Below are 22543 nucleotides of genomic sequence, written 5' to 3' on the forward strand. Positions count from 1 at the left end.
CCAAGGATTAGAATCTAATCCATCAAGATCTCTGACTTCTAACCTCCTGTCCCATTCGGACTGGGGAAACTGCGGTTTAAATCAATCGTACAAGTCTCTTGAATATAGAATACAGCCAAATACCGACTCTGATATAAGCCAATAGAACAGCTAACCATAATCATGACTCTTAGTTATGCTGTTGTGAGGAGAAATTGCAAGCAATAATTTCACGTCCTTTGAATGGACCCCACCACCCACCAGGTATGAGTCTTGCGAAAAAAAGCCTTTTGAAGCGCTGCCGCTCTCTCTGCGCCACCGCATCCAGGGTCTCCCGTGTCGCACTCTCATTCGAGTTGGAGGGCTGAACAAGTGCTGTCCACTCGAAGATGCTGCCGCTGGCGCCAAAAAGAGCAGAGTGTGCTGCCATTGGCACACCCACCCCTTCCACGTGCTGGCGATCGCGTGTAACCATACCATGCCGTCCGCAGGGATTCTGAGCGCTTGCAACCTCATCCTCTGTTTCACCTTCTTCACTGCCGCCACCAATCTCTCCTGAAGGAGATCCAAGTCAAGAAAAATGAAACCTGAGTAACTCCAGACAACATCACGAACCGAGCTAACTGGCTCTTTCCCAACCAGATTATCCCTCAGTCTGATCTTTGAGTTCATCTATGACATGATCTTGAGGAGATATGGGCGACGGAAAAACTCCAGGGCTGTTGGCCCGACACCCTGTCAACAGAGACACCGTCCACTGGTCTCCTCAAGCTCCAGGGCTCCAATTAGGAATTACCATATAGGGTTAGGTTCCTGTTGACGAAGCAATCTTTCCTGTCGACAGAGACCTTCTTTACCTGGCACGGGCGGCAGTTTGACTCATCGCACAGGTAATTAGGTTTAGCGCGGTTCCAAGAGCCAATGGGAATCCGGGGGGACGGCATTACCCGAATAGGCTAAGAGGGCCGCCCAGTCCAACACACGTCAGCCGTGGTTTATCTGAGCTCAACACTCACCCGCGCACGACAAGCTGTGGACCATGCGCGATAAGTATCAGGGAGAGACGCCAGGTACAGCTGTCGGATGATGGCCGACGTGCAACCCGCACCGCAGCGGCCCGTCCGAAAGCGCCGGAGACGTACCATCGCCTGCTCGCAATGCCGCAGCAGGAAGTTGAAATGTGACCGCGAGTATCCCACCTGCGGCCGGTGCCAGAAGGGCAAAGCACCCGCAAAGTGCTCCTATGAGGATGGCTTCCTGTGGCAGCAGCCAAGCACCTTGAATGCTTCGTCTATGCCCGAGCGAGTCGGCGGTTCCGCCGCCACCGCCGTCGCCGCTGCAGGTGCAACGACGCAGTTGCACCGGGTCGATCGGTCGGTTGCGCACCCGACCCCAGACTCGGGGATAAGCAAGTCGTCTTCTCGGCCGCAACTGACGGATTCGACGATCACCTGCCCAGTGGCGGAGAAGCGGGATCGATTCCTCGAAACAGTCCTGGGAGCGCCGAAAGCTGCTGTGAATCAGGATTTCATGAATGGCCCTGAGCTCTTGCATCGGCCTCGACAGCATACCGCCACCAACCAGGAGAGTCACACCAACTCCGTGCAAGATGACGTACCTCCGGTTTCTCCATCCCAGCTGCTTGACCTTTCGCCGCGAATCATGATGAGGGGGAGGGATACGAAGACTCGCTTCAACGGCTCTGGGATACTCGCGAATCTCATTGCGCAGGTAACATCCGACGTGACCCGCAGCAGAAGTAATCGTTGACTTTGATCAGTTCCCAGATCTGAGGGCGTTTGCAGAGGAAATTCGGCTGTCCAGTCCTCATCTTTCTGCTCTTCGCCCCGACTTAATGAGAGTTTCGCGAGGCCTGTGGAAAGCCCAGCCTCTGAGCGTACCCGTTCCGGACACTGATACGGCCTCGCTCATTGCGTTGCTCCCATCTCGGCAGGTAGTGGATGAGCTCGTCATTCTGTTTCTCACACATGTCGAGTCTACGCATAGGATACTCCATATTCCCTCTTTTCTAAGAGACTTGGAAGAGTTCTGGGTCCATAAATCAACCCCACACCTCGTTCTTCCGGCATTCGTTGCTCAGTTGCTTCTGGTTCTTGCTTGTGCATGGAATCTTGCGGACCTCACAGCGCTAGAGCTCAAAAATGGTTCGAGCTTGCGGTGCTATACCGCCATAGAGTGGATTATGTACGCTGAGAAGTGGATCGAGAATGCTCATATCAAGCGTTCTGACATTACAGTCCTTCGGTTACATATCCTTCTGATAATCGCTCAGAACAGCCTTGGAATGAAACGCAGCAAGGCATGGCTCTCGACAGCCACCTTGGTGAAAACAGCCATGTTGGCTGGGTATCATCGAGACCCAAATCTGTACAGCAAGATCTCACCGTTCAATAAGGAAATGCGCCGGCGCATATGGACCACGATTGTGGAACTCGATCTGCAGGTCTCCTTCGAGCGCGGGATGCCGCCGTCTCTGCAAGAATCGGACTACGACACAGCTCCACCGTTGAATGTCAATGACGCTGATCTCCAGGAGGCAGCCGAAGAACTGCCCCAGGAGCGACCGTTAGAAGAATTCACCGACTGCTCCTTCCAGGTCGTCCTGACACAAACCCTCCATTTGCGTCTGAGAGCCTGCACGTTGATGCACTCTCCGCGAATAAGGTGTCGGTATGACGAAATTTTGCGCTTGGATTGGGAACTGAACCGGCATCTGTCGAAAATACCCAATTGGAAGAGCGCCGAACAAGGTAGCATCCAAATGGGTGATAAAGTGATTTTGACACGAGCTATGTTGCAGAACAAGATCGGCCTTAGCCTCTTGTCAATTCACACGCCCTTTGCGATTGAAGCATCGCGAGAACCTCTTTTCACCCCATCCGCTAGGGCCCGACTTGAGCTGGTGACTATGATTCTATCGACACAGAGGCGCCTGTATGAGAGATCGGGACCTCTTTCTCTGTGCAATCTCGGTGATTGGACCGTACAGGCTTATTGCTCAGTCTGCCAGCTACTCCATGAGGTAGCTGCTAGCCATGGTATGTTCTAAAGCTGTATTTGAGCCACAATCCGTGCTAATCTACAATCTAGGCGTCAATTCCATTTCCCTTCTTCATACGCTCCCTGGGCTCCCGGAGTCCTTAATCTCTCTGGTGGAGGTCGCGCTGACGTGCCTAGAAACCCGACTCCGTCAGGTCATCAAAGGCGCAAAGGAGTACTTCTTTATGTCGACTATTCTAGCTCTTGTGAAGACCAAGTTATGGCCGACACAGGCAACGGCCTACAAGCAGGAAGTCGTAGAGCGCGTTATCTTGTTCGCCCAAACACTGTTCTCGCAGCACGCCAACTGTTCCCACCTGGGAGGTTTGGGCATGGGGAATTTCAAGACCAATCAAGTCTGTCGAGCCTCTTTCACGTCCACACTCTTGTACGGATATGTTTCTGACATCAAGTCATAGATTCTGGGCTTGAATAGTCGTCAATCAGCCCCGCCGCAATTTGCCCCAGAGCTCAATATTTCTCTAACGGATGATTTTGGCATGATGGTGCGTCTACGAAGTGAATCCCTGGTGTCGCGGGCACTGATTCTGCATTAGGCTACTGGCGATTTGGATCCCTTCCTCGAGGCGTTCGACTGGGGTGAACCGGCCGGATTCACTTTTGAATAACTCCGGCCGCACAAAATGGCGGGCCTCTGTTCCAAATGCTGCTCACTTTGGAATAGATTGTTCGGTCATCTATTAGGTGCGGTCCTTCCCAGCTTCCGCTCTCGTCGAGGGCTTAGGAGTTCCGGGTTGGACCATCGCGCCTCTCACGACGATCATTATCGCGGACCCAAGCTCGGCGTTCTAGCCCGAACCCTCGACTACATCGACCATAATGGCCGACCCTACCTGGGCAAACGAGCCCACACCGTCTACCTCGTCGACCGCCATGACTGGCCCCAGCTTCCTGCCACAGCGTGCTTCCCTTCCAACCCCGAGCGGAGGAGACCCAACTTCCGGGCCGAGTGATTCCGGCACTCCCACGACTCTGAGCGACGATCTTCAGTTCACAGGTGCTCCTTCGTCTCTCCGTGCGCCTTTGCATGCGGTTGCGGGTATCTTAGCCGGTGCTGTGATGGTCTAGTGGTGACCCGGATTTGAACTGGAATACTGTAGTGAGAAAGCTCTGCAGAGGGACGTATGAATCTAATTGTAATTCGTGGAGGGTGACTGGCAATTAGAAAATAGAAATTTCTTCCAAACGTGGCGTCCACAAGCAACGTACTAAAATCGAAACCGACAAGCCTTGGAATCGTGGCGTTGAGTATTTTTAGACGATGTCTCGCTTCTGAGACAGTGGCTGTGGCGGTGGTTTCTATGGAAGACGACTCGTGGAAGAGCCGCGCCTTAGGCGCCCCAACATGCCAGCGTCGATCAAGTATTTTTAGCTGTCGATGTTTCTGTCAGTGGCGTATCAAAATCGAATGAGTCTTGCGAGTTGTTTCACTGAGATCTTGGAGTCGTCTATAAATTGTTGGCGAACACCCAAGACTCATCCAAAAAACACAATACTATTCCATCACAAGAATTCTCTCCTGTACAAGAACTTGACTCCTCTACACTCGCTTAAATCTACAACTCTCTTCAATCACTCAAATTCCCACGATCGCCAAGTCAAACATGTACAACCTTAAATTCCTCCCCCTCGCCCTCCTCGCCTACGGCGCGATGGCCACAGACACCGACCCAACCATCACGGTGACTTCCCTCCCAGGAACCTCAACCTCAACTTCGACATCGACATCAATCATCCCTCCACCCACGTGGTCCCACCCCATCGGAACTCCTACCACGCCCCCAACTCTGACTCCTACTCCTACTCCTACGACCAAGTTGCCTACTGGGAGTTCATCTACGACGACGTCGACGGAGACGACCACGACGACGGGAGACGACCCGAGCTTCACGGGCGCGGCTGCGGCGCTGAATCTGGATGTGCCTGTTTATGCGATTGCGGGGCTTTTGGCTGCTTTTGCTGTTTGATGTTTGATGAATTCGAGGGCAAGAGAGGAACTAGAGTTGTATAATTTGGTTTGACGCTGGGGGTTGCGGGGACGAAGGGGTTAGAGGTGTAATGTGTTGTTTACTTGGTCATTGTGGTTGTGTTGTTGGGTTGATTGAGCAGGACAAGTATATATAGCTCGGTAATAATACATGATAGACGTTTTTGAGTGCTTGCTGTTTTCTGCTCGTTATGGGGGAGAATACTAAGTTTCGACTGCCGGAGCGGAGTTCCAATCCTGACATGAAGAGAGAGGATAAACATTCGGTTAAGATCAATTACTCTTGGTTTCTCATTGTTGAGTGTTTCCAATTGATGACGGTGGCTGGTGTTGAGTCTGGCCCTTCCTATCGATAAGGAGTTGGCGATCCCGACCCAAGCCAAGGTCTCTGCTTTCTTCTCTCTCATCTGCGTCCTCTTCCATCGTCTGTGTCCCTCTTGCTTATTGCGCCATGATCTCGTCTTGCGGGGTGCCTCCACGCTGCGAATTTCGAGTGGGACTCATAGCGACGTGAATCGTGCTGACGCGTCTCCTTGCCTGGTTGGTAGGACCTTCCTGTCTGGCGACATTACGCGATCGAATATTCACTCATCTTAGGACTCGAAGCGGCGACTATGTCTAATGGCTAGGTTGCATATCCAACCGTGAAACAACCTTTCTCCCGTCTATCCGAGCGACCTCTCCCTTTTCCGCCGGCCACATTCCTATACCCTGCCCAACGCTAATGGTGCGTCTCACTCTGCTGGGCCTGGTCCTCTGGCTATACCTAGCAGCAGCGACACCACTCAACCCGCACGTTTTCTCAGACACGACCGACTACCCCCTTCCAAACCCGGGAAACATTGCCGCCCACGACCCGAGCATCCTAGAATACAACAATAACTTCTACCTCATCAAGGGTGGAGTGAGGATCCCCATTTTCCGAGCCCCGAAACTCGATGGTCCGTGGACGAGGATCGGAACGGTCCTCCACGGCCCTAGCACTATCGAGAAGGGGAACCGCAGGCGCCCCTGGGCGCCAACGGTAGCCTGGTGGAATAACCGCTTTTACTGTTTCTACTCCGTCAGCCAGACTGGGAAGCGGAATAGCGCGATCGGCCTTGCTTCCTCTGATTCGCTTGAGTCGGGGGCTTGGACGGATCATGGGGCGTTGATACATACTGGGACGGGGCCGGGATCGGACATATACCCATTTAACGTGACGAATGCGATTGATCCGGCGTTCTTTGTTGACCTGGATAATGGGAAGCCATATTTACAGTATGGGAGCTTCTGGGATGGTATATTCCAGATCGCGCTGAATGATGACCTGTCTGTTGGGAACCCGACGAACCCGACTGCGGATCATCTTGTGTACCTGCCGGATGAGAAACGGAAACCGAATGAAGGACCATTTATGAGCCACAGAGCTCCGTTTTACTACGCCTGGTTTAGCCATGGAAAATGCTGCCGGTTTGAAGATATGGGGTTTCCAGAAAAGGGTAACGAGTATGTGGATACTTAACTTGGGCGCAGCTCTCAGCTAATAGGGCTTTCGCACAGGTATAGCATCCGTGTTGGAAGAGCCACGAATGTGCACGGGCCCTTCGTGGATCGGGATGGCAAGAGTCTGCTTGAAGGCGGTGGCTCCATTGTATACGGCTCAAGTCATGGCGAAGTGTATGCCCCGGGTGGAATTGGCATCTTACCTGGTGCTGGTGACCGTCCTGATGTTCTCTACTACCATTACCGTACGTGCTCAACTTTTACCAAATTCAATGCAGAAGTGCTGACAGCCTCCAGACAACACCAGCATTGGCTTCAAACAAGAGGTATGTGCACAGGACACACTGCCGTAGCTTGACTAAGACACTCCGCAGGACGCGCAACTAGGTTGGAATTACCTTGACTACGTGGACGGATGGCCTGTCCCCAGGTACGACTCCAAAGCCATAAATGAAGAAAAAGAGAAAATAAGAACGCCCCGCTAACCATCTTTAGAGCACCAGAGCCTCCCAGTGCAAAGTTGCCGCCCCCTTCCTATCTCAACTTATTCGTATTGCTGGGTATATGCTGCTTGGCTGCTACGCTTCTTTGCAGGGGATTGATCGGGCGAAAGATGATAATACTCCTGATTTTCTTGATCGCTTTAGCGTTCCTATGGCTTCATCATTTATTTTGACGTGGTCGTTGTGTGGGCGCTGGCGTTTTGCTAATTTAGACATGGCATACATGCTGCAGGCGTTTTCTCACTCTCCATATCGTATCTCGGAAGAATTAATGTAGTTAAGATAGATGTGCTTGATAGATATAGGTATAGATATCTGGTTGATGGGGTCTCTCCCTAGTTGATTATTCTTGACAAAGCCCGTGACTGTCTTTCTTCCCCAAACGTCCCTTCAGGATTATCCACTTACTCTTCGTCGAGAGTCGACCAACTACCTCACGACTTTGGCCAGAAGCAAATGGCCTGACCACGCAGCACAACATTTATCTAGTTAACCACCTCCCCCCTCGCGGCCTCGTTCACCCTCCTCCACATCCTAATCCGTCTCTGATGCCCAGCACTAAAGTCCTCAGGCCACGCCCGGTTAAACGGCGGCAACCTCCTCCCCGGCTCTCCCTCCGCAGGGTCCCCAGCCAAGTCGCGGAGCTGCTCAAAGTACGTCTCGAAATCCGGGTAGATCATGAGAAACCCGGCCGCGTCGCCCTTTGCTGCGATTCGATCGGACTCCCATCTTCTTTGTTCCGCGAGTGGTGGTAGCCGCGCTTTCCCGGCGAGGACGCGCGCCGCGGCGACGGCTTGCCATTCGAAGACTTTGAATGTTAGGCCTGCGCCGACCTGCGCTTGTTAGTTACGATGTCTTTAAGGGGGTTCGTCGGGGTAGTACGTACAGCGCCCAAAAACACCAACGACGGGTCGCGCTGATGGAAAATATGCAAATACAGATCCGGGACCCGATTATTGCGGATCGGGATATCAGGCAGGAAGGGCAGGGTCCACGTGAACCCGGTCCCGAAAATGAGGTGGTCGACGTCTGGAATCGACGTGCCGTCTTCGAAATGCACGGTCCTGGCCCCGTCTTCGCTCTCAATGTGTGAGATGGGAGCTCGCCGCTCGATCTGTGGGTGCTTGAAGGCTTCGTCGCCGAAGTAGATGTTGTATTTGCCGCGGACGACGGCGTAGATGGGCGGTTTGGCGGAGTCGATTAGGCTCACTGCTGTGTCGGCGGCGGAGACGGAGGCGCCGATTGTTATTACTCGCTGGCTTGTTAGCACCGTATCTGACGCGGTATCTTGGAAGTATCTTGGGTGTGGATCCGGGACATACCTTGCCTTGGTACTTCTTTGGGCCTCGATACTGCTTTGCGTGTTCAACGCTCCCGGGATATCTCTCTGCGAACTCCTTCAAACCGGGGATTGGGGGCACATACGGCACGTTGTAGTGCCCCGAGGCGACCACGAGGGCATCGAAGGTCTCCGTCCACCAATAGTCCAGCTTCCCAGCTTGGCCAGCCCGTCGCAGCGTCAAGACCCACGTATCTGTTTCCGGATCCTTGACAGCGAGCTCAACGGTAGTGTTGTACTCAACAAGGTCTTGATACCCGTTGCGATTCAGCAAATCCTCAATATACTGCCGAATCACCCTGTGATGTCGGAACGGCGTATCGGGACCATGCAGCCCTACAGACCAGTCAGATCGCACGACCGGGATCTGCTCCTGCGAGTACTCCATGACCGATGCGTCGACATTCGTATGCAACCCGGGATAGATATGCGAGTCGGCATAGCGATGTGCTGTCAAAGCCGGCGTATACCGGGGCAAGTCATCGGGGATCCCAATCGGCTTGTCCGCCGTCCGTGTTGAAAGTCTGTCAATATCCAGTGGCACAGCCTGTTCATTCTCTCGCGATACCCTGCGTCAGTTAGCCTCCACCCTCTTAGACGGATGTCCAACTCAGCCTACCAATTCCCACCGGCCCTCTCCTGTCTCTCGAACACACGGACCACATCAAATGCTCTCTCCTGCATCAGCGCATCCACCGCAATGGCGCCCGCAGGACCCGTCCCGACGACAGCGACCCTTTTGACCGGCGGCATGTTTTACAGTATCAACTGCGTACGCAGGAGCCAGGGTAGCAGATCTGAGATCCTTCGAGGCCCATCAATTGATCTCACGTTCTTTAAATTTAGAGCAATGCCCACGACTTGGAGTCGGCCCTTATCGCACAGTTTTCGCGGCGTTGAGAATCCCAGCATTGTGATTGGACAGACCGAGAAATAAGATACCGCTAACATGGATTCTCAATCGGCAGCACAAATCACACCATTTTGGAGTGTATTTTTGGCCTTCGTCTCTTCTATTGGCCAACGGGAGCTGCTTGTTTTTGAGCTGTGGGGGAAGGGTCTTTGCGGGGGAAGCGAATACACCCTGCATGAGCTTGAGATATGCGATCGGGAGATCAGAGTCTGGGGATAATCTCCTCATGACGCTGTATATGGGCCTCTTTGTGGGCTGCCTGTATAGATCGGCTGTGCCTGAACGGTAATTTTTCTTATCGGCCGATAAGATATGCACGCTGTATAATCATGTAAGCATTGTTGTGCTCCTTTTATACACAAGACCAAGCCTTGTTCCCTCCAGAAAAGCCACGACGACTTTCAGGGCTGAGTCAAGATTCATGACATCCTCGCGGCTTTCGTTTCTTCAATGTGTCAGGTTAGGGCTGGCACTGTCCGACTTCATCCCTCCACTCGATTGAAACCAGGGGAAGTTTCATCATTCAGTGCCTGGTTTCAGGGGGTTCGGGTAAATTACCCGTGCTGCAGTCCAGAACAAGCCGTTTCTTCTGAGGCAAGGGCGCCCGGCAGACCCAGTTCAACGCTCGTCCCACCTCGGCCTTTCGCACACCCTTAGGGACCGAGACGGATCCAGACACCTCTGGACACCTTCTCTGGATGTTTGAACGACGGCGCATCCCTGGCGGAGTCAATTCTCCGCAATGTTCGACAGCCCGGTTTTCATCGTTGAAGCACTCTGCGGGCTTTCGGATAAGATGGAGGGGGGAGGGTCATGGTTCTGCGTTCCACGGCTGGATTCACGGATTCATCCACTTTCAGGGCAACCGGAGCGCGCATCATTCGAGGACCCTCGTTGTCGAGGCTCGATCGCATCGATGACCCCGTCGAGGAGACAACTTGACAACTTTGGGCCTCCGGAATGTGGACCGACTCTCCTTCCGGCGACGCTCGCCGTATTGAGTCAGGAATCGACGACAGCTTGGCCTCGAAGCGACTTGCTGCCCTTGTGATCTTCACGGCCTTGCGGATCTTCTCTCCTCCCGGAGAGGCGACCGAAGAACTGCCCTCCGGAGTAACGATCCATGTCTGCGACTTCCGGAAGAATTGGCGCCTCGAACCAGAATTCCACTGCAGCTGGATATTTCGCCGAATTTCCCTCACGCAACCGCGGATGGCGGCGCCTGCATCTGCCGTATCTTGGATGGCACGTTGTCACCTTGTAAGTTTGACAGGAATCGATAGTTGAAGACCAGGCCTGTTGAGGTCCTCTGTGATCTTCGCTGGGCATCGTGTTCCTGATAAGTGGGTTACAGCTGCGCGACCAAGCTTGGGGTCCAGAGTAAGGTCAGAACCTTGAGGTGGTGTGGCGCCGTGGGCTGAGTGCTGATCGCCGGGAGGTGTTCCCGTTATCCACCGAAGCCCACCCAACTTGGCAACCCCCTCAAGCATCAATCTATTTCGCCTTATTCTCACAGGATGAGGAAGATGGTGAAAGCGGGTTGACGCAGGGGTCGCCGCACAACAAAGCAGTTTCAACCTTGCGTCCAAGGACGAATCAGCTTGCCTTGGCTGTATCAGGACCTGCAGGCGTCGATCTCAGCCTTAAACCGGCATGTCGAATTAAACATGCGCAGAACTTCCACCTTCCGACAAGCACTTTAGCGCGGGATTCGTCACAGGTGCGAAGATCCTTCCCCACAGCGACACGGGCTCGAGGAGCCATGGTCAGGCTCTTGTTCTTCTTCAAGTTTCACGTTCTTCAGGCTGTTCAGGCCGTGCATTTTCCGCCGGGGAATTGTCCGGCTGTTGAATCGCAGAGTTGTGGACCGCATTCGCTGGCTGTAGCGGGAAAAAAGACGGCGTCTTCAGCGCTTTTTCTGCAGGATAATGGGGTGAATCTAATCAATCATCCTGGTGGGTGGATTCAGCAGATAATGATCGGCTTCTGCAGAATCGATACGGTTTAGGAAGAAACCCAAACCACGGGCGAGAATCGGAGACGAGAACCGCATCACAATTGCACTCTGCAATGGCACGCTCACCCGGAGCGTGGTTCTCTTGAGAATGAAAATCGCGGCAATCGCCCACGGATCATCCACCACATGGCGTCGCCATTCGTCGACAATCGTCTGACGGCTTCCGGAATGCCACCTCGGACCGACGACCTCCAAGCATGCAGCACGCCATTATCATGTTAGGGCATGGCGGCATCTCCGGGGGGCGAATGCGCAAGGCGGCTCGCTCACAGGCTAATTTATGGTTTGAGGACAAGGTCGATTCCGAAGTCTCATCCAACCTTTTAGGCTCCATCGCTCTGGCAAGTGGGTAATAAGCTATGCCAAAACTTAACCTTGTCTCCGTTCCGTGTGCTAGTCCCTGGTTCCAAACAGGCGAGGGACTGAATGGTATAAAGGCAGCGTCGTCTCCCTGCTGAGATAGAGATTCTTCTGCAGCGTGCCGGACATTCACTCAATTCGACCGAATCTGGTATTCTTGGTCTCCTCACTTGTCTGTCTCTCTTTCTTTGCTTCGAAACACTCTTTCATACCACCAACAACATGAAGTCCTACGGCGTTGTTGCGCTCGGTATGCTGGGCTCTGCCCTTGCTGCTCCCCAGTTCCCCGGCGGTGACTGGCCCCCGACTGGCCTCCCAACCCCGACTGGCCCTCCCACCGGTCTCCCTACTCCCACCGGCCTCCCTACCCCAACCGGGTGGCCTGGATGGCCTCCTCAGCCTACTGGCTGGCCTGGCTGGCCCCCGGCGGAGGCGAAGGCGAAGCGCGGCTTCCTCGACTATCTCAGCAGCATCTTCGGCGGCGGCGACGACGACGAGGAGCCGCCCACTGACCCTGAGTGGCCTACCGACTGGCCCACTGGCTGGCCTACTGGCTGGCCTACCGGATGGCCTACCGGATTCCCTACTCCCACCGGCCCTCCCACCGGCCTTCCTACTCCCACTGGCCCTCCTACCGGCCTTCCCACTCCCCCTGGCCCTCCCGGCGACGGCCCGACTCCTCCTGACGCGCCCGAATGGCCCCCTGTCAAGGCATAAGCGTGACTGCGAGAGCAGCGGATAGGGTTGCGGTGTGCAACTATACTTCTGGACGATCGTTACATTCGATGGGGAGTGATTGAGATGTTTGATAGGATTTTTGACAAAGTGTGTTGGTCATGTACAATATCCATGCCTAGATAGACCGAGTCTAGCATATACATGATCACTTTTTTGATCGACGTCTAGTGTCCGTACAAGGGAATGAGTACTCTAACCAATATCTAAACCCTAATTGCGCACCTCATCAACACAACACCCCAAACAGGTCAGAATCACCACGAACCTTGGGAAGACCTAATTGCACATAATTCAAGACACAACACCTGCCCTCAAACAGAATACTCTAGAGTTAAATCCACCATGAACTCGACACTTGCTTCCATAACAATCGCAAAGAAACGTCTTTGTGGGGCAATCCGAGGACACTCGCTGAGCTTCGGCAGTTTCTCCAACCCCACAGCCGAACCCTCCACATCAAACCCCGGATTGTCTGCCGCTGAACCCTGAAACGGCTTTTCTCCGCAGCCGAAATGGCCTGCGTCTCTTGGATCTCAGTGACAGCTGGCCGCTCGCAGGCCTTGGCTGGGCTTGGCTTCGGCGTCCCACACGCCCCGCAGGTGGATGAGTCTTTCGTATAAGTTCCAAGGTGCGGCACGAGGTTGGGTTTCTGGACATCCGTTCTGACAACTCTTCCTCAACGATGCCCATCCACAGCTACGGTCGCGAGGGCGACATCCCGGGGACGGTTGATCTCTCGCTCGTCGAGGGCGACGACCCCGTAACCGGAGCTGGAGCTGGAGCTGGCGCTGGCGCGAACTCCAGCTACGGCCAGGCGCTGTATCCCGTCCCAACGGACGATCCCAATGATCCGCTCAACGTTGGTCCAGCCCTCGTCTACCTTACTCGATTGAGGAACCTGCTAAACTCGACTCTCTTGTGCAGTGGCCGGCCTGGAAGAAGAACGCGATCCTGGTGATCATCGCGGCGTACTCGTTCCTGGGGAACTGCTCGCTGGTCGGGCCGTCCGTGTACATCAGCATCTACAGCGAGGAGTTTGGGATCTCGCATGCCGATGCGTCCGGGTTGATTTCGTATCCGAATTTGGCGTTTGGGTTTGGTATTTCTCCATCCAATCACTTGAGTTTAGAAGCTTTCCAAGTGCTGACTGGTGGTAGGATCGCTGATTCTCGTCCCGATGTACCTCAAGTTCGGGCGGCGGATTGTCACGCTTCTTTCCATGGCGATTGTACGCTTCCTCCGTACGTGCGTAGGGGTCATGCTAATGAGTTGTAGTTTGTCGCCGGGTTGATCGGTGCGTCAAGAGCAACGACGTTCTCCGGCCTGATGATCGCGCGTGTCTTCCACGGGTTCGGCAGCGGAGTGTGCGAGTCGCTGCCGGTGCAGCTGGTCAACGACATCTTCTACCTGCATGAGCGCGGGAAGAGGATTGGATATTACACTGGTAGCCGTCTTCGCGTTCTATCTAGACTTTCGTCGTGGCTAATAAGTATTCTGCAGTGTGCCTCTGCCTCGGGTCCACCGGCCCGCTGTATGCAAGTTACATGCTCGGAGGCGGGTACTCATGGCGGCTGTTCTTCTACGTCGTTGCAGCGTTCGCCGGGGCGCTACTTGTCGCCTCGTTCTTTATCGTGGAGGAGTCGCGGTTCAAGAGGCCTGAGATTGTCGAGGCGAGCGGGAGCGAGAACGTGCCCTCGTCCGAGTCTCTCGAGAAGCCGGGTTCCGTGCAGGTTGAGTCTGCAGCACCCGCAGCACCCACGATCCCACGGAAACCTTTCCTCCAGACCCTGGTGCCCTGGTCGCCGATCGACCATGAAGCCGAGTTTTTCGCGACGATCGTGCGCTCGTTCGCGTACTTTTGCGTCCCGGCCGTCCTCTGGGTCATCACCAGCTTTGGTAAGTCAAGTCGAGATCCGATGCCTAAAGCCCTAACTTGGTGCTAACAGCACAGGCATCTACATCGGCCTCGGCGCCCTGACATTCAACTACACCTTCCCCCTCCTGATCACCGAAGCACCGTATAACTGGACCGCCACGAACTCGGGCCTCATCGCCCTCGCCACAGTCATCGGCTTCGGCCTCGCCCTCCCCTTCACGCCGACCTCCGACCGGATCGCCGCGCGCCTGACCCGCAAAAACAACCACATCCGCGAAGCCGAGATGCGCCTCCCCGCCATCGTTCCCGGCGCCATAATCTCCCCGCTCGGACTGATCGTGTACGGCCTGACCGCGGAACGGACACTGCATTGGACCGGGTACTTTGCGGGCGTGGCGATGACGCAGTTCGGGAGCTACTTCTTCTTCACGTTTACGCTGGCCTACGCGGTGGACAGCTACTTTGGGGAGACGGCGGAGATGCTGATTGCGATGAATCTGGGGAAGCAGGCGATTTCGTTTGGGATGGGGAGTTACCTGCTTGAGTGGATCCAGACGAGGGGGTATGCGGTTGTGATCGCCGGGGTGTTTTGTGCAGTTGCGGTGGTTAATAACCTGATGGTCGTGGTGTTTTGGGTGTGGGGGAAGAATATCAGGAGGTATACGGCTGGGAGTTGGTTGGGGCGGTTGGGAGGCAAGAGAGTGTGAGGGGAGTTGTATTCCGTCCGAGACTGCATTACACATGGGGATAGTACATGATCAAGCTAGAATCCTCTGTAGCATCAAAGCACAATACAAGTCCCCGGAATAAGGGCCAGGCCCGACTCAAGTCCTCAATGAACCCGAGTCACGCCCGACCACGTCCGCGGGCTTGCCCTTGTTCGCCTGCCAGTTCTTTTCCGCCGTGACGATGTTGGTAACGACACAGCTGATGTTGTCGCCTCCACCTCTGGCCCTAGCGCCCGAAGAACCCTGGCAGCCATCTCCTTCAAGGAGATAACCGTGATGCGATCCGTCTCGGACCCGGCAGCCAGGCTCGAACGGACTGGGAATGCTGTTGTCCCCTCTGGCCAAACGAATCATGTTGAACACGAGAGCCTGTGCTCTCTGGCTTGGCACTTGGCCCAGCTTTAGCCACACCGGCAGATGGCAGAGAATACGATCTGACCTCTTCCTTGTCTGCCACGATCTTACATCAATGAGAGGAACATGTCAGACACACCTGACCCGTCCCCATCCCACCCCACCGTCCTCATCACCGGCTGCAGCGACGGCGGCATCGGCTCAGCCCTAGCAGCGGCCTTCCACGCCCGGGGCTTCCACGTCTTCGCGACCGCGCGCTCCGTGTCCAAGATGACGCATCTGGAGGCGCTAACTCATAAAACCCTCTTCGAGCTCGACGTCGAGTCCCAGTCGAGCATTGAGGCTGCGGTGAAGGTCGTCGCCGGGCACGGCAAAGCCACCAGCGGGAACCCGAAACTGAACTGCCTGGTGAACAACGCCGGTCTGAACCTGAACTGTCCCGCGCTCGATTCAGACCTCGACTATGCGAGGAGGATGTTCGACGTCAACTTCTGGGGCATGGTGCATGTGACGCATGCGTTCATGCCGCTCCTGATCGAGTCAGAGGGCACGGTCGTGAATATTTCTTCTATGGCGGGCGTCCTGAACGTGCCGTGGTCGTGTAAGTACTCCTTTCTGTCTCTCAAAAAGTAGAACTTCCATGATTTCTCTGACAGCGGGAAGCATTCTACAATGCCTCCAAAGCCGCCATGCGCATGTACAGCGAGACCCTGCGCGTCGAGCTCGCCCCGCTCAACGTCAACGTCGTCACCGTGATGACCGGCGTCGTGGACACAAAGATCTTCGCAAACGCCCCGCACGACGCTCTCCCCGAGACCTCCCACTACAAGGCTGCTGGGCCGCAGATCGCCGAGCGAGCGAGGGGAGCCGCCCAGGATGTACTTGCGATGCCGGCGGACGTGTTTGCCAGGCGTGTCGTGGATGATGTCCTCCGGGGACGTCGCGGGATGACCTGGCGCGGGAACCTTGCGTCGTTTGCGTGGTTTCTGCATTCGTGGTTTCCGACGTGGTTGGCTGTGAGTCTTGTCTTCAATTATATATCTTCTGGCATGCGATGTTGGTGTGAGCTGACGGATTTCAGGATCGTGCATTTGCGTTGGGGACGGGGTTGGAGAAGATATGATGCGCGGTGGCAGGACGTACTTGTGTAATCTTGTAGAATATTGATGAGCTTGCATCTTGAGAGAGTACGCACCTGCTTCTGAGGTGTGTTCTTGACTCCATGAGGAAGGACTGACGGAGTATAGATCAATCAACACCCAACTCTTAGTTGAAACTTGATCGCTTTCTGCGATGACAGACGAACAGTAACCACGAAGAGATGATGTCAAGAGAAAGCCATGGTTCCCGTTCATAGACGTAGCAGTGGATTTCCAACCAACAAGCCATTGAAGCACCATACAAGCCCTTGGAATAAGGGTCAGGCCTGACTTAAAGTCCTCAATGCACTCTAACCCAGCCCCAGAATCCGAACTATACATCTTTAGGTGCCGCCAGTTGCTCATGACCACGTGCACGGGCTTGCGCTTGGTCACCTCCCAGCTCTTTTCCAGATAGAGGGCATATATAGCATAGAGACCTGATAATCCATACCATTGGCTACCTGTCCAATCCACTTCTCTCTTGTTCTGACAAATCACCACCTGCACCAAGGATTGACAAAACAGATTCCAGCTGAACTGGCTGGTATTCAGGCTGAGCCCGAGGACTGAGAGGGTTGAGGCTGGCTATGGCAACTCAGCCAGTTCAACGTTGGTCATTTGTACGGATCATACTAACGTAATGCTGACAAAATTTCAAGGTAAATTGGGTAAGAAGACTGTCAGGAAGGTTGCAATGGGAATCTTAGTGGGGATTATATGCAAGGAATTATGATCATCGCGAAGATCCCCATACTTGCAAAGGGAGCCCCCGGATTCAAGGAATGAAAGAATATCAATTGTGTAGTGCGCCTCGTTGCGCGGGATTGTTATGAATTCAACCCTTGTATTTAGTAGATTTTCCAGGTGTGACAAACTTTACTGGAATCATTAAGATACATCCTTCCTCAGGGGAGTGAGTTGACAATTTGTTTTAGAGTGAATTGAGTTTAAAACCAAGATCTGTGGATCTTAGGCCCAAGAAATTGCGGTTCAATTCTCCTGTAAAATGCACGATGTCGTCAGTATAGATGATAAATTTTTATATAATATACCTACCTTTATCATATAATATACTCGGAGTACATATATTTACTGGTGCCATCGTCTGTTGGACTGGTAAATCTATTGCATTCTACTAAACTATTCATTACATCACTCGCCACTATGCCTCCAGCATACGAACGCCTTGACCGAGACAACTACGCTTTCCTGTTTATTGACCATCAGGTCAGTATTCTTTGAGCATGTGAAAACAGGGCATCATCAGGATGGTATCTCTACCCAACCTATCGCCGATGTCTTCCATCCTAATTAATTTAACAGTGGTGTTCTCACCGAAATCTGTGTCGCATTCCCGGCGCTGAGTCTGGTCGAGCTGGGCTATGATGTATTCGTCGTGACGGATGCTTCGGGCACATTCAAAGAACACACCCGGGAGGCGGCTCATAAGCGGATGGCGCAAGCAGGCGTGCAGCTCTTGAGCTGGGCTGCTGTGGCTGCTGAGATGCAGAGAGACTGGCGTCGGGACATCGAAGGCTTTGGCAAACTTTGGACCGACCATGTCCCTGGATATTGGTGTTTGATGCAGAGCTACGCGAATAACCCGGCAAACAGCAAGTGAACGGTCGGCCACTAATGCTTAATCATGGTAGTAAGGCAACATATTCACCACTGAGACAAACTTTGGAGCATTGTGGATCACGTAGAGCGCTGAAGAAGCAGGTCTGCAAAGTTTCCGCTTTAGTAGTACCCGAGAGTAGCAAAGGTGCTTGCCCTAAGACTATTAAGTTTTGTCATTATGTTGCTAGCATTGTGCTAGCAAGACAGCTCTTATACAAGTCCTGTATCTCCCATATTTCCTAGGACCATGGGACAAGAACAACTCTGCCCAGAGAGTCTTACAGTTCCACTGAAGTCAAGTACTGCGGCTGTCGAGGAGGTGATGGAAAGGAAATTCTGAAACAGCTTCTTCCTAATCTCTATCCACCAGGTTAAGAGAATGAAAATATTGCTAGCTGGTTGCTATATATCACATCATTCGAGGTCCAGTTCTCCCGAGTGCCTGGACTATTCAATAGATCACTCAAATCCACACGCGGTTCCCCTTGTGGGACAGGAACCCGCCCGCATTCTTTTCAACCGTTGCATTGTCTATAACCGTGAGGATATCTTTGACCGAATCCTCCGGCTGCCTCGCCCCGTTGAACGTCGGCGAGAACTGCTTGAACTTGGCGAACATCGGGGCTGCCTTGGCGAGCTGCTCTTCAGTAACTACCATCAAGTCAAAGTTAGCACTCGATCGATATCCCAACACCATCGAAGTAAGCAAGACAACATACGCTCCGCAAAATGCCCCGTATCAACCATCCCTGGGCAGATGGCAAGGAACAACACTCCATCTTCGGCATACTGTGCGCTAAACTTCGCAACGGCCATGTTCAGCGCGACCTTGCTAATCGCGTACGACGCGGCGTTGGGCAGATTATAATTGGCAACAAGCTCCGTGTCTGCGTGGCCGCTGGTGATGGCGATGACCTTTTTCGCCGTTCCACGGAGGATCAGAGGCATGAAGAGGTTGAAGAGATGGATTTGGGCCACCACGTTGGTTTTGAAGTTGGTGAGAAGGTTTTCTTCCAATGCTGTGGGGTTCTCGCCGCTATATTGTCTCGTTTAGTTATTGCTGTAAGACGAGGCAGAAGAACATTGGAAGGGACTTACAGGACGCCAATAGCGTCAAACTGGTCCCAGGTATCGAGGTACGCCGCGTTGCCGATGAGGTAATCCAGGCCTCCGCCGGTGATCTCTGCTGTCTCGGCGGCTGCGGTTTCGAGGGACCGGTAGTCGTTCAGGTCGGCGTGGACCACGTGGATATTGGAGCGGCCGACAAGCTCCTCGGCCACGCGTTTCTCGGTTCCGGCCTTATTACGGACGAGCGCGATCACGGTGTTGTCTGGGTTTGTGGAGAGATTGGTGAGGAAGGCCCACTGCGCAGGGTTAGTTAGTATTGGACTCGAGTCGCGGGGAGTGTCTCGTACGCCAATTCCCCGTGAGGCTCCTGTAATTGCGTAGGAAGACATGTTGCTGTTGCAGGAGAGTGTGGAGTTTGTATTGTTACTGTGATGCTGATGCAAATTGCTCAGATGCAGGTTGTCGGGTATTTATAACAGACAGGACTGTGTTCCGCAAAGCAGTATTTGATTTCCAATTTCAGGATCCATGATTTCAAAGCTTCGCAATCTCGCAAGCCCATGCTCCTGCGTATGCGAGATTGGTTCTGGATATAGAGAAAGGTCCTCCATTTGGCGTTAGCGCGCGAAAAGTTGCCTGCTTTCCCATCTGACCCACATGTCAGGCTTCCAAGCACTGTTCCTCATATCCGTTACAGTACCTGATTGGCCGCCAATCTGACAAATGAGCCAACCTGGACAGCGCTAAATTAGCGCCAACCTTGGAATCTAAGGTTAAATAAGCCCGAGCCTCCGCAATCTGAACAAGGGCAACTTTGCGCGAGATCCAGTTTCGCATTCCTCGAGATGACACGAAGCTGCGGGACTTGTAGAGGTATCTTCTAGAATCTGCAGGGGGGGTACTGACCGGTTGCTGACAAACTTATCGCTGCAGACCGCCGGATTTCCTGCGATCGTGCGACGCCCACCTGTGCGCAATGCGCTCGGTCAAACCGGGTTTGCAAGGGATACGGCATGCGCCTCTCCTGGCCGAAAACAAGTGATGGGAGGCGCGCTGCGGTGGCTGTACCGCACCACTACCGAAGGGCTGGCCGTCCACTGCTCAGTTCCAGCCTGGTTAATGTCTCGGAGTTCGATATCAAAATGCACTACCGTCTCTCCACTTTATCGTCTGGTAAGTCTGTTGGACGTGGCATACCCAGGCATCTGCTCATATGCTGCAGATAATGCTTCACTTTCGCTCAGAGTACCCATTCCATTTACTTTCATCGTCGTCACCGATACAGACAGCCAGCTTTTTGACTACTGTGGGTACCCTTCGAACAGCCCGCGAGACCGTAGCTTACAGCCGCAGTCGAATCCACTGCATCCCGCTCCCTAGCTATCCTGGGCCATGATCCAGTCCACTTAGGCCGCACACTCATCCGCATGGCCTTGACAGACTCCTCTCCCTCCTCCAGAGCAGTCCGCTACTCCCTTCTCGGCCTCTCGTCTCTGCACCGCTACGAACTCCAATCCCAATGCTTTGAGTTCAAAATTTCCGCCATCAAAGCTCTTAACGAAGCCACCCATACCGACATCGGCCCGGCAGAAGCGCTGCAACATGTGGCTGCCGGCATGCTGCTCTGCTCTTTTGAAATCCACAAAGCGTCGTGCACTTCTTCTCAGTGGCGCTGGTTCATTACAGGGGTGAAGCATGTTCTCAATGCTTCTGCCCTGCTACCGTTCCGGCAGGACCGTGTCTTTTGTGCATTGATGGATTGGGTAATCTATCATGAAATACTGGGGCGGTTTAGCCTTTTGCATTGGCGGCCTGCTGCGCAGTTGGAGGAGCATCCGCCGTCGGCTGCGTGCACCCGTGTTCGCCACCCCCTCCATCTAGCTCTGGGTTTCCCTTATTTAGAACAAATGTGCTAACTATATCAGGTTGACCTGCTACCGCCAACCCCGACAAACACCTTACTAAGGCTATTCAGCGCAGGTTGCCACCTCCTAGCCACAAACCGTGATCTCGGCCCAGCAAGCGAACCCCTCCGGGACGAAGCCTGGGCAATCCAAGCCCTCCCGATCCCTGATAATGCAGATCCCACCTTCGAACTCTTCCAACTGTCCATCTTGATCTACTTCAACCGCGTCACATCCTACGCCCTCGAGCCACAACGCACGACACAAAGCCGAATCCAGCGCGGCCTGGCCATCTTCAGCACCCTCCACTCCTGCCCCCGGCAATTCCCACTATTCATCATCGGCTGCGAAGCACGAACCGAGGAGGAGCGGCGTACAGTTCTCGAGCTTATCGATCGCACGGAGAAATCCGCCTCGTCACGATCGACTTTTATCGTCGGGGCGCTGACGAACAGAGTGTGGGTGCAGGATGATCTCGCGGGAGATCAGGAGGTGGGCTATAGAGAGAAGATGGATGCGATTGTTAGTGTGTGCTCGCTGTTGCCGACGTTCGTTTGACACATCTTTCCCAGCAGGTCCTTAGACCCGCTAGCGGAGTTTGAGCAGCTCCGTCGGCCATAATTCCATAATTCTATCACGAGCAAGAATGTTTTGCAAATGACATGAATATGCCTAGGTGCTTGAGCAGCCAATGGATCTAGGTTGAGGCAGACGCTATTGTATACGTCGAATAGAATCACCTTCCATTCTAACTTGGATAAGCAAAGCGCTATCGGTTAAACAGTTATCTGTAACGTCAAATGAAACACCCACGGCCATTCACTCTGAGCAATATAGACTTTATGTTCAATGTTCTTCACTCCAAGACGGCCGACGTTGTAAAGATCTTTCCTGACCCACGTGATGCTAGCCCTAACCCAACAGTTTGTTGAACCTTGGTCGCATTCTGCGATGGCATTACGAAAAGTAACCATGAACAAGGACGATGTCAAGAGAAGGCGACAGTCCCCGTTCAGAGACGACCCGGCTCCCTTTGCCCCAAGATCCCAAGACATCCGATCGCCTCTCCCCGTCTTGCGTTTCTCTGTTCTCTCGGCATGACGCACTCGGACGTGGCCCTATCCCATTGCTTTCGCTTCAGCGCTTGCAATCTACCTTTTATCCCGCTTTTCAGCTAGGCCGCTGCTCGAGTGATAAATATGCGAGAGGCTCTTTCAAACTCAGTAGTGTTGCTTCACGGCGAAATGGCGATAGAAACCGAGGAGTTTGTTCCTCTCTGGACACCCCCCACGTTCTCGGCGGGTAAAGTACCCCTCGTCACGCCCGGTCGAGGCGGCGACCAAGAGATCGAGGACGACTTTCCTTTAGACCAGATCGTCATTGACCGTGAAGTCTCCTTTCTGGATGCACCAGACCTTCGATCACGGCGGCTAACTCCTAGACTGCTTC

At 53.7% G+C, this 22543-nt stretch overlaps 11 protein-coding genes across 11 annotated transcripts; 8 read left to right on the forward strand and 3 right to left on the reverse strand.

Moving 5' to 3' along the window:
- Positions 1–62: 62 nt before the first annotated feature.
- Positions 63–857, reverse strand: BJX67DRAFT_157613 (uncharacterized protein). The gene has a single exon (XM_071024887.1). The coding sequence runs from the start codon at positions 649–651 to the stop codon at positions 151–153; it is 501 nt and encodes a 166-aa protein (XP_070884853.1). The 5' UTR covers positions 652–857; the 3' UTR covers positions 63–150.
- A 43-nt stretch (positions 858–900) lies between these two features.
- On the forward strand, positions 901–3669 carry BJX67DRAFT_157843 (putative C6 transcription factor). Its single transcript, XM_071024892.1, has 3 exons — positions 901–1710; positions 1760–3038; positions 3091–3669. The coding sequence occupies exons 1-3, from the start codon at positions 1063–1065 to the stop codon at positions 3456–3458; spliced, it is 2295 nt and encodes a 764-aa protein (XP_070884854.1). The 5' UTR covers positions 901–1062; the 3' UTR covers positions 3459–3669.
- Positions 3670–4442: 773 nt separating this feature from the next.
- Positions 4443–5133, forward strand: BJX67DRAFT_157664 (uncharacterized protein). Its single transcript, XM_071024890.1, has 2 exons — positions 4443–4614; positions 4665–5133. Exon 2 carries the CDS (start codon positions 4665–4667, stop codon positions 5025–5027), a length of 363 nt encoding a protein of 120 aa, XP_070884855.1. The 5' UTR covers positions 4443–4614; the 3' UTR covers positions 5028–5133.
- Positions 5134–5587: 454 nt separating this feature from the next.
- BJX67DRAFT_157650 (endo 1,5-alpha-arabinase) lies at positions 5588–7235 on the forward strand. The gene is made up of 4 exons (XM_071024889.1): positions 5588–6535; positions 6590–6777; positions 6830–6962; positions 7028–7235. Exons 1-3 carry the CDS (start codon positions 5772–5774, stop codon positions 6883–6885), a joined length of 1008 nt encoding a protein of 335 aa, XP_070884856.1. The 5' UTR covers positions 5588–5771; the 3' UTR covers positions 6886–6962; positions 7028–7235.
- A 35-nt stretch (positions 7236–7270) lies between these two features.
- BJX67DRAFT_157698 (uncharacterized protein) lies at positions 7271–9556 on the reverse strand. Its single transcript, XM_071024891.1, has 4 exons — positions 8994–9556; positions 8358–8943; positions 7922–8290; positions 7271–7868 (listed from the first exon to the last, which is right to left on the reverse strand). Exons 1-4 carry the CDS (start codon positions 9125–9127, stop codon positions 7521–7523), a joined length of 1437 nt encoding a protein of 478 aa, XP_070884857.1. The 5' UTR covers positions 9128–9556; the 3' UTR covers positions 7271–7520.
- Positions 9557–11762: 2206 nt separating this feature from the next.
- Positions 11763–12661, forward strand: BJX67DRAFT_157625 (extracellular proline-rich protein). Its single transcript, XM_071024888.1, has one exon. The coding sequence runs from the start codon at positions 11887–11889 to the stop codon at positions 12379–12381; it is 495 nt and encodes a 164-aa protein (XP_070884858.1). The 5' UTR covers positions 11763–11886; the 3' UTR covers positions 12382–12661.
- Positions 12662–13084: 423 nt separating this feature from the next.
- BJX67DRAFT_389019 (major facilitator superfamily domain-containing protein) lies at positions 13085–14985 on the forward strand (the record flags this gene model as incomplete). The annotated part of the gene is made up of 6 exons (XM_071034436.1): positions 13085–13261; positions 13327–13501; positions 13560–13630; positions 13678–13846; positions 13903–14298; positions 14354–14985. The coding sequence occupies 6 exons, from the start codon at positions 13085–13087 to the stop codon at positions 14983–14985; spliced, it is 1620 nt and encodes a 539-aa protein (XP_070884859.1).
- Positions 14986–15350: 365 nt separating this feature from the next.
- Positions 15351–16666, forward strand: BJX67DRAFT_357580 (SDR family oxidoreductase). Its single transcript, XM_071029505.1, has 3 exons — positions 15351–15961; positions 16024–16376; positions 16442–16666. The coding sequence occupies exons 1-3, from the start codon at positions 15487–15489 to the stop codon at positions 16481–16483; spliced, it is 870 nt and encodes a 289-aa protein (XP_070884860.1). The 5' UTR covers positions 15351–15486; the 3' UTR covers positions 16484–16666.
- A 1000-nt stretch (positions 16667–17666) lies between these two features.
- On the forward strand, positions 17667–18123 carry BJX67DRAFT_382564 (Isochorismatase-like protein; the record flags this gene model as incomplete). Its single annotated transcript, XM_071033269.1, has 2 exons — positions 17667–17713; positions 17826–18123. 2 exons carry the CDS (start codon positions 17667–17669, stop codon positions 18121–18123), a joined length of 345 nt encoding a protein of 114 aa, XP_070884861.1.
- Positions 18124–18585: 462 nt separating this feature from the next.
- BJX67DRAFT_389020 (uncharacterized protein) lies at positions 18586–19579 on the reverse strand (the record flags this gene model as incomplete). Its single annotated transcript, XM_071034437.1, has 4 exons — positions 18586–18773; positions 18842–19158; positions 19221–19486; positions 19538–19579. 4 exons carry the CDS (start codon positions 19577–19579, stop codon positions 18586–18588), a joined length of 813 nt encoding a protein of 270 aa, XP_070884862.1.
- Positions 19580–19997: 418 nt separating this feature from the next.
- BJX67DRAFT_357581 (Zn(II)2Cys6 transcription factor) lies at positions 19998–21905 on the forward strand. The gene is made up of 5 exons (XM_071029506.1): positions 19998–20063; positions 20124–20363; positions 20413–20496; positions 20544–21049; positions 21116–21905. Exons 1-5 carry the CDS (start codon positions 20036–20038, stop codon positions 21650–21652), a joined length of 1395 nt encoding a protein of 464 aa, XP_070884863.1. The 5' UTR covers positions 19998–20035; the 3' UTR covers positions 21653–21905.
- The last annotated feature ends 638 nt before the right edge of the window (positions 21906–22543 follow it).

This window comes from Aspergillus lucknowensis (assembly GCF_044049455.1).
Source record: "Aspergillus lucknowensis strain CBS 449.75 chromosome Unknown BJX67scaffold_29, whole genome shotgun sequence".
Taxonomy (NCBI): domain Eukaryota; kingdom Fungi; phylum Ascomycota; class Eurotiomycetes; order Eurotiales; family Aspergillaceae; genus Aspergillus; species Aspergillus lucknowensis.